Raw genomic sequence first — 10,428 nt, 5'->3', positions numbered from 1 at the left:
TATGTGGGAGTGGGTCTGTAGTAAACATGTTTAAGGACAGTCAGGTGTGATCATGTGGGGGTGGGTCTGTAGTAAACATGTTTAAGGACAGTGAGGTGTGATCATGTGGGGGTGGGTCTGTAGTAAACATGTTTAAGGACAGTCAGGTGTGATCATGTGGGAGTGGGTCTGTAGTAAACATGTTTAAGGACAGTGAGGTGTGATCATGTGGGAGTGGGTCTGTAGTAAACATGTTTAAGGACAGTGAGGTGTGATCATGTGGGGGTGGGTCGGTAGTAAACATGTTTAAGGACAGTGAGGTGTGATTATGTGGGAGTGGGTCGGTAGTAAACAAGTTTAAGGACAGTGAGGTGTGATTATGTGGGAGTGGGTCTGTAGTAAACATGTATACACAGAAAAGCCCATGGCTTTGCAATGTTGTTCTTCTCAGACCATTTAAAAAAGGTATATGATCACACAGGTAATAGACAATGCATTATATTACTTGTGCTGCTGCATTGTTAGGTTGCTACCATGCTGTGTTGGCATGTTGTGTTGCTACCATGCTGTGTTGTCATGTTGTGTTGCTACCATGTTGTTGTCATGTTGTGCTGCTACCATGTTGTGTTGCTACCATGCTGTGTTGTCATGTTGTGTGGCTACCATGTTGTTGTCATGTTGTGCTGCTACCATGCTGTGTTGTCATGTTGTGTTGCTACCATGCTGTGTTGTCATGTTGTATTGCTACCATGTTGTGTTGTCATGTTGTGTTGCTACCATGCTGTGTTGTCATGTTGTGTTGCTACCATGCTGTGTTGTCATGTTGTGTTGCTACCATGCTGTGTTGTCATGTTGTGTTGCTACCATGCTGTGTTGTCATGTTTTGCTGCTACCATGCTGTGTTGTCATGTTGTGTTGCTACCGTGTTGTTGTCATGTTGTGGTGCTACCATGCTGTGTTGTCATGTCGTGTTGCTACCATGTTGTTGTCATGTTGTGTTGCTACAATGTTGTGTTGTCATGTTGCCATAACCATTAAGGATGAATGCAAGAAACTGACCTTAGATAAGTGCCTGAGGGTGACGCCATCCTGTTTGTCCAGCAAGTAATACAACGGCACCACCTTCAGGACATCAGAGAGAACTGCATGGAGCACAAGGACTGGTGGTACAGAATGGGGAGAGATGTATTCTATCAGCATTTTGTCACAATCAGTCCTCGTTCTTCATCTCCCCTCGTCTTTATCTTCCTCCTTTATTGTCATAATAAGAACTAGCCAAGTTGTGAACTTAAATGACTGTAATTATATAGTAAAATGTCTGTTTTTTAAACAAAAAAAAACGTAATTTTAACGTGTTTCTTAGATTGAATAACATAATATTTGTTTATCCACAATGATTCCAATTACCTGTTGTAGAGGCCATGCAGATACCATGCGTGTCACACACACACACACACACACACACACACACACACACACACACACACACACACACACTGTATACACACATGCAAACAAAAACACACACACACACACACACACACAGACACACACACACACAGTATATACACACACACAACATACACACACACAGGCATACACACACACTGTATATACAAACACACAGACACATACTGTATATAAACACACACACACAGACACATTCTGTATATACACGCACACACATACAGACACACACACACATACCCTATATACACACACACACATGTTGTACACACACACACACACACACACATACCCTATATACACACACACACACACATGTTGTATACACACACACACACACACACACACACACACACACACACACACACACACACACACACACACATGGATGCCAGCACAGAGCCATGTTCCTTTCCCTACGCAGATACCACGCTTGTCAGGTTAATTTTCATGCTTTTTAATCTCCTAAAACGGTTTTGTCTTTTTCGAATTACATTTCAACTCTGCTACCCATGCAGCGTCCGAGTCCTGCAGCTGCTGTACATTACCGTGCCTGCTCCCCCCTCCAAGACTTAACCAGAGTCAGACAGTCTCTGCTGGGAAGAACACATCATATCTAGCTGGGGGGGGGGTTTCTTTCCAAGCAATTAGGAGGACTTCATTTTGTGTAACACCAATGACAGGGAGCTTTGCAGTTTCCTGGATAGAGACAAGCCTGCTGAGATGCCAGAGTGCAGGGGTCTCAGTTAGAACACACACACACACACACACACACACACACACACACACACACACACACACACACACACACACTCGTCACAGCAGATGGTTTAAATCTTTCGGCCCTGATCAGCTCATTAGACCAATAAATAAATAGCATGACTCATCACGCTGAGATGAAACAGAGGCTGCGGCGTTACCATGGAGTTACCATGAATTTACCACGGAGCTGCGGGTGCGATCAACAGTTTCACCCGTTATTGGTCCAATTTGCCCAAATTAAGGAAAGGGCCAGGGAGCTGATTGGATGAGGGAGCTTTTACGTAAAATGTGGAGTGGAGATATTCATGGGAATTATATGATATTCTAAAATCTAAACGTTCTGTTATAACAGATGTCCCAGAGGTCTGGGTGAGATATATGGGGGCGGCAGGTAGCCTAGTGGTTAGAGCGGAGGGTAGCCTAGTGGTTAGAGGAGGCAGGTAGCCTAGTGGTTTGAGCGTAGAGGCGGCAGGTAGCCTAGTGGTTAGAGTGTAGAGGAGGCAGGTAGCCTAGTGGTTAGAGCGGCAGGTAGCCTAGTGGTTATAGCGGCAGGTAGCCTAGTGGTTAGAGCGGCAGGTAGCCTAGTGGTTAGAGCATAGAGGCGGCAGGTAGCCAAGTGGTTAGAGCGTAGGGGCGGCAGGTAGCCTAGTGGTTAGAGTGTAGAGGAGGCAGGTAGCCTAGTGGTTAGAGCGTAGAGGTGGCAGGTAGCCTAGTGGTTAGAGCGTAGGGGCGGCAGGTAGCCTAGTGGTTAGAGTGTAGAGGCGGCAGGTAGCCTAGTGGTTAGAGCGTAGAGGCGGCAGGTAGCCTAGTGGTTAGAGCGTAGGGGCGGCAGGTAGCCTAGTGGTTAGAGCGTAGGGGCGGCAGGTAGCCTAGTGGTTAGAGCGGCAGGTAGCCTAGTGGTTAGAGCGGCAGGTAGCCTAGTGGTTAGAGCGTAGAGGCGGCAGGTAGCCTAGTGGTTAGAGCGTAGGGGTGGCAGGTAGCTTAGTCGTTAGAGCATAGGGGCGGCAGGTAGCCTAGTGGTTTGAGCGTAGAGGAGGCAGGAAGCCTAGTGGTTAGAGTGTAGGGGTGGCAGGTAGCTTAGTCGTTAGAGCATAGGGGCGGCAGGTAGCGTAGTGGTTTGAGCGTAGAGGAGGCAGGTAGCCTAGTGGTTAGAGTGTAGAGGCGGCAGGTAGCCTAGTGGTTAGAGCGGCAGGTAGCCTAGTGGTTAGAGTGTAGAGGAGGCAGGTAGCCTAGTGGTTTGAGCGTAGAGGCGGCAGGTAGCCTAGTCGTTAGAGTGTAGAGGAGGCAGGTAACCTAGTGGTTTGAGTGTAGAGGAGGCAGGTAGCCTAGTGGTTTGAGCGTAGAGGCGGCAGGTAGCCTAGTGGTTAGAGAGTAGAGGCGGCAGGTAGCCTAGTGGTTAGAGCGTAGGGGCGGCAGGTAGCCTAGTGGTTAGAGCGTAGGGGCGGCATGTAGCCTAGTGGTTAGAGCGGCAGGTAGCCTAGTGGTTAGAGGGTAGGGGCCGCAGGTAGCCTAGTGGTTAGAGTGTAGAGGCGGCAGGTAGCCTAGTGGTTAGAGCGTAGGGGCGGCAGGTAGCCTAGTGGTTAGAGCGTAGTGGCGGCAGGTAGCCTAGTGGTTAGAGCGGCAGGTAGCCTAGTGGTTAGAGCGGCAGGTAGCCTAGTGGTTAGAGCGTAGAGGCGGCAGGTAGCCTAGTGGTTAGAGCATAGGGGTGGCAGGTAGCTTAGTCGTTAGAGCATAGGGGCGGCAGGTAGCCTAGTGGTTTGAGCGTAGAGGAGGCAGGTAGCCTAGTGGTTAGAGTGTAGAGGCGGCAGGTAGCCTAGTGGTTAGAGCGGCAGGTAGCCTAGTGGTTAGAGTGTAGAGGAGGCAGGTAGCCTAGTGGTTTGAGCGTAGAGGCGGCAGGTAGCCTAGTGGTTAGAAAGTAGAGGCGGCAGGTAGCCTAGTGGTTAGAGTGTAGAGGCGGCAGGTAGCCTAGTGGTTAGAGAGTAGAGGCAGCAGGTGGTTAGAGTGTTGGACCAGTAACCGAAAGGTTGCTAGATCAAATCCCTGAGCTGACAAGGTAAAAACCTGTTGTTCTGCCCCTGAACAGTTAACCCACTGTTCCTACACCGTCATTGAAAATAAGTATTTGTTCTTCTTGCCTGGTTAAATAATAAAAATATATTCAACCTAAGACGGTTTCTCTACTTTTGATGTGACCATAGTGACCATAGTGAGGAGGTTCTGTTGATGTGACCATAATGAGATGGTTCTGTTGATGTAACCATAGTGAGGTGGTTCTGTTGATGTGACCATAGTGAGGTGGTTCTGTTGATGTGACCATAGTGAGGTGGTTCTGTTGATGTGACCATAGTGAGGTGGTTCTGTTGATGTGACCATAGTGACCATAGTGAGGTGGTTCTGTTGATGTGACCATAGTGAGGTGGTTCTGTTGATGTGACCATAGTGACCATAGTGAGGTGGTTCTGTTGATGTGACCATAGTGAGGTGGTTCTGTTGATGTAACCATAGTGACCATAGTGTGGTGGTTCTGTTGATGTAACCATAGTGAGGTGGTTCTGTTGATGTGACCATAGTGAGGTGGTTCTGTTGATGTAACCATAGTGACCATAGTGAGGTGGTTCTGTTGATGTGACCATAGTGAGGTGGTTCTGTTGATGTGACCATAGTGACCATAGTGAGGTGGTTCTGTTGATGTGACCATAGTGAGGTGGTTCTGTTGATGTGACCATAGTGACCATAGTGAGGTGGTTCTGTTGATGTGACCATAGTGAGGTGGTTCTGTTGATGTAACCATAGTGACCATAGTGTGGTGGTTCTGTTGATGTAACCATAGTGAGGTGGTTCTGTTGATGTGACCATAGTGAGGTGGTTCTGTTGATGTAACCATAGTGACCATAGTGAGGTGGTTCTGTTGATGTGACCATAGTGAGGTGGTTCTGTTGATGTAACCATAGTGACCATAGTGTGGTGGTTCTGTTGATGTAACCATAGTGAGGTGGTTCTGTTGATGTGACCATAGTGAGGTGGTTCTGTTGATGTAACCATAGTAAGGTGGTTCTGTTGATGTAACCATAGTAAGGTGGTTCTGTTGATGTAACCATAGTGACCATAGTGTGGTGGTTCTGTTGATGTAACCATAGTGAGGTGGTTCTGTTGATGTGACCATAGAGAGGTGGTTCTGTTGATGTAACCATAGTGACCATAGTGAGATGGTTCTGTTGATGTGACCATAGTAAGGTGGTTCTGTTGATGTAACCATAGTGACCATAGTGAGGTGGTTCTGTTGATGTAACCATAGTGAGGTGGTTCTGTTGATGTGACCATAGTAAGATGGTTCTGTTGATGTGACCATAGTGACCATAGTGAGGTGGTTCTGTTGATGTAACCATAGTGAGGTGGTTCTGTTGATGTAACCATAATGAGATGGTTCTGTTGATGTGACCATAGTGAGGTGGTTCTGTTGATGTGACCATAGTGAAATGGTTCTGTTGATGTGACCATAATGACCATAGTGAGATGGTTATATTGATGTGACCATAATGAGATGGTTCTGTTGATGTGACCATAGTGAGGTGGTTCTGTTGATGTGACCATAATGAGATGGTTCTGTTGATGTAACCATAGTGAGTTGGTTCTGTTGATGTGACCATAGTGAGGTGGTTCTGTTGATGTGACCATAGTGAGATGGTTCTATTGATGTGAACATAATGAGATGGTTCTGTTGATGTGACCATAGTGAGTTGGTTCTGTTGATGTGACCATAGTGAGGTGGTTCTGTTGATGTGACCATAGTGAGGTGGTTCTGTTGATGTGACCATAATGAGATGGTTCTGTTGATGTAACCATAGTGAGTTGGTTCTGTTGATGTGACCATAGTGAGGTGGTTCTGTTGATGTGACCATAGTGAGATGGTTCTATTGATGTGAACATAATGAGATGGTTCTGTTGATGTGACCATAGTGAGTTGGTTCTGTTGATGTGACCTTAGTGAGGTGGTTCTGGCCCTTGCGTATATTAGAGAAAGGCATTTTCCTTTGTTTTGGTACAGTGACTGATCGTGTACAAGGCCAGTCATGTACAGCCATAGATTAGCCCCTCACCCTTACATAAATCTGAGGTAACTGTAAATGTTTGTGTTCTTGCAATTGTGTGTGTGTGTGTGTGTGGGGGGGGGGGGGGTATGCTAGTTAAGTGTGCCTTGTATTCTAAATAAATCACTGACAGTGTCACCAGCAAAGCACCCCCAAACCATCCCACCTCCTCTTCCATGCTTCACGGTGGGAACCACACATTCACCTACTCTGCGTCTCACAAAGACACGGCGGTTGGAACCAAAAATCTCATATGCCAAGAGTGTGCATAGCTGTCATCAAGGAAAAGGGTGGCTACTTTGAAGAATCTTAAATTTAAATTTAATTTAGATTTGTTTAACACTTCTTATTTTTTTAGCTAGAGTCCATCAGTATACCACAGGGTAGCTAGAGTTCATCAGGATATCACAGGGTAGCTAGAGTTCATCAGGATACCACAGGGTAGCTAGAGTTCATCAGGATTCACAGGGTAGCTAGAGTTCATCAGTATATCACAGGGTAGCTAGAGTTCATCAGTATACCACAGGGTAGCTAGAGACCATCAGTATACCACAGGGTAGCTAGAGACCATCAGTATACCACAGGGTAGCTAGAGTCCATCAGTATACCACAGGGTAGCTAGAGTTCATCAGGATATCACAGGGTAGCTAGAGTTCATCAGGATACCACAGGGTAGCTAGAGTTCATCAGGATATCACAGGGTAGCTAGAGTTCATCAGTATATCACAGGGTAGCTAGAGTTCATCAGTATACCACAGGGTAGCTAGAGACCATCAGTATACCACAGGGTAGCTAGAGACCATCAGTATACCACAGGGTAGCTAGAGTCCATCAGTATACCACAGGGTAGCTAGAGTCCATCAGTATTCCACAGGGTAGCTAGAGTTCATCAGTATATCACAGGGTAGCTAGAGTCCATCAGGATATCACAGGGTAGCTAGAGTTCATCAGTATATCACAGGGTAGCTAGAGTTCATCAGTATACCACAGGGTAGCTAGAGAGCATCAGTATACCACAGGGTAGCTAGAGACCATCAGTATACCACAGGGTAGCTAGAGTCCATCAGTATACCACAGGGTAGCTAGAGTCCATCAGTATACCACAGGGTAGCTAGAGTCCATCAGTATACCACAGGGTAGCTAGAGTCCATCAGGATATCACAGGGTAGCTAGAGTCCATCAGTATATCACAGTGTAGCTAGAGCCCATCAGTATACCACAGGGTAGCTAGAGTCCATCAGTATATCACAGGGTAGTTAGAGACCATCAGGATACCACAGGGTAGCTAGAATTCATCAGTATACCACAGGGTAGCTAGAGTCCATCAGTATATCACAGGGTAGCTAGAGTCCATCAGGATATCACAGGGTAGCTAGAGTCCATCAAGATACCACAGTGTAGCTAGAGCCCATCAGTATACCACAGGGTAGCTAGAGTCCATCAGTATATCACAGGGTAGCTAGAGTCCATCAGGATACCACAGGGTAGCTAGAGTCCATCAGGATACCACAGGGTAGCTAGAGTCCATCAGGATACCTCAGGGTAGCTAGTATCCATCAGACCTGTCATATATCACAGGGTACGTAACTAGAGTCCATCAGGATACCACAGGGTAGCTAGAGTCCATCAGACCTGTTAGATATCACAGAGTATGTAGCTAGAGTCCATCAGGATACCACAGGGTAGCTAGAGTCCATCAGGATACCACAGGGTAGCTAGAGTCCATCAGGATACCACAGGGTAGCTAGAGTCCATCAGACCTGTTAGATATCACAGGGTACGTAGCTAGAGTCCATCAGGATACCACAGGGTAGCTAGAGTCCATCAGACCTGTTAGATATCACAGGGTACGTAGCTATAGTCCATCAGGATACCACAGGGTATCTAGAGTCCATTAGACCTGTTAGATATCACAGGGTACGTAGCTAGAGTCCATCAGGATACCACAGGGTAGCTAGAGTCCATCAGACCTGTTAGATATCACAGGGTACGTAGCTAGAGTCCATCAGGATACCACAGGGTAGCTAGAGTCCATCAGAACTGTTAGATATCACAGGGTACGTAGCTAGAGTTCATCAGGATACCACAGGGTAGCTAGAGTCCATCAGACCTGTTAGATATCACAGGGTAGCTAGAGTCCATCAGGATACCACAGGGTAGCTAGAGTCCATCAGACCTGTTAGATATCACAGGGTACGTAGCTAGAGTCCATCAGTATACCACAGGGTAGCTAGAGTCCATCAGACCTGTTAGATATCACAGGGTACGTAGCTAGAGTCCATCAGGATACCACAGGGTAGCTAGAGTCCATCAGAACTGTTAGATATCACAGGGTACGTAGCTAGAGTTCATCAGGATACCACAGGGTAGCTAGAGTCCATCAGACCTGTTAGATATCACAGGGTAGCTAGAGTCCATCAGGATACCACAGGGTAGCTAGAGTCCATCAGACCTGTTAGATATCACAGGGTACGTAGCTAGAGTCCATCAGTATACCACAGGGTAGCTAGAGTCCATCAGTATATCTAAGGGTAGCTAGAGTCCATCAGGATACCACAGGGTAGCTAGAGTCCATCGGGATTACACAGGGTAGCTAGAGTCCATCAGGATATCACAGGGTAGCTAGAGTCCATCAGGATACCACAGGGTAGCTAGAGTTCCATAAGAAAATCACAGGGTAGCTAGAGTCCATCAGGATACCACAGGGTAGCTAGAGTCCATCAGGATACCACAGGGTAGCTAGAGTCCATCAGGATACCACAGGGTAGCTAGTATCCATCAGACCTGTCATATATCACAGGGTACGTAGCTAGAGTCCATCAGGATACCACAGGGTAGCTAGAGTCCATCAGACCTGTTAGATATCACAGGGTATGTAGCTAGAGTCCATCAGGATACCACAGGGTAGCTAGAGTCCATCAGGATACCACAGGGTAGCTAGAGTCCATCTGGATACCACAGGGTACCTAGAGTCCATCAGGATACCACAGGGTAGCTAGAGTCCATCAGACCTGTTAGATATCACAGGGTACGTAGCTAGAGTCCATCAGGATACCACAGGGTAGCTAGAGTCCATCAGACCTGTTAGATATCACAGGGTAGCTAGAGTCCATCAGGATACCACAGGGGAGCTAGAGTCCATCAGACCTGTTAGATATCACAGGGTACGTAGCTAGAGTCCATCAAGATACCACAGGGTAGCTAGAGTCCATCAGACCTGTTAGATATCACAGGGTACGTAGCTAGAGTCCATCAGGATACCACAGGGTAGCTAGACTCCATCAGACCTGTTAGATATCACAGGGTACGTAGCTAGAGTCCATCAGGATACCACAGGGTAGCTAGAGTCCATCAGACCTGTTAGATATCACAGGGTAGCTAGAGTCCATCAGTATACCACAGGGTAGCTAGAGACCATCAGACCTGTTAGATATCACAGGGTACGTACCTAGAGTCCATCAGGATACCACAGGGTAGCTAGAGTCCATCAGACCTGTTAGACATCACAGGGTACGTAGCTAGAGTCCATCAGGATACCACAGGGTAGCTAGAGTCCATCAGACCTGTTAGATATCACAGGGTACGTACCTAGAGTCCATCAGGATACCACAGGGTAGCTAGAGTCCATCAGACCTGTTAGATATCACAGGGTACGTAGCTAGAGTCCATCAGACCTGTTAGATATCACAGGGTACGTAGCTAGAGTCCATCAGTATACCACAGGGTAGCTAGAGTCCATCAGTATATCTAAGGGTAGCTAGAGTCCATCAGGATACCACAGGGTAGCTAGAGTCCATCGGGATTACACAGGGTAGCTAGAGTCCATCAGGATATCACAGGGTAGCTAGAGTCCATCAGGATACCACAGGGTAGCTAGAGTTCCATAAGAAAATCACAGGGTAGCTAGAGTCCATCAGGATACCACAGGGTAGCTAGAGTCCATCAGGATACCACAGGGTAGCTAGAGTCCATCAGGATACCACAGGGTAGCTAGTATCCATCAGACCTGTCATATATCACAGGGTACGTAGCTAGAGTCCATCAGGATACCACAGGGTAGCTAGAGTCCATCAGACCTGTTAGATATCACAGGGTATGTAGCTAGAGTCCATCAGGATACCACAGGGTAGCT

At 47.1% G+C, this 10,428-nt stretch overlaps 1 protein-coding gene across 1 annotated transcript in view; it reads left to right on the top strand.

Moving 5' to 3' along the window:
* The window catches only part of LOC118945297 (basic proline-rich protein-like), a gene marked incomplete at its 5' end in the record, with an annotated part of 3,406 nt that extends 3,305 nt beyond the window's left edge, over window positions 1-101 (top strand). Inside the window, one exon of the mRNA XM_036967724.1 lies at window positions 73-101. Coding sequence (XP_036823619.1) covers window positions 73-101 — 29 coding nt within the window. The remainder of the gene's footprint in view (window positions 1-72) is intronic.
* Window positions 102-10,428: the final 10,327 nt, after the last annotated feature.

Source organism: Oncorhynchus mykiss, chromosome Y, assembly GCF_013265735.2.
Source record: "Oncorhynchus mykiss isolate Arlee chromosome Y, USDA_OmykA_1.1, whole genome shotgun sequence".
NCBI classification, from domain to species: domain Eukaryota; kingdom Metazoa; phylum Chordata; class Actinopteri; order Salmoniformes; family Salmonidae; genus Oncorhynchus; species Oncorhynchus mykiss.
Note: the sequence above shows the minus strand (reverse complement) of the source record. Positions and strands in the feature narration are given on the sequence as shown.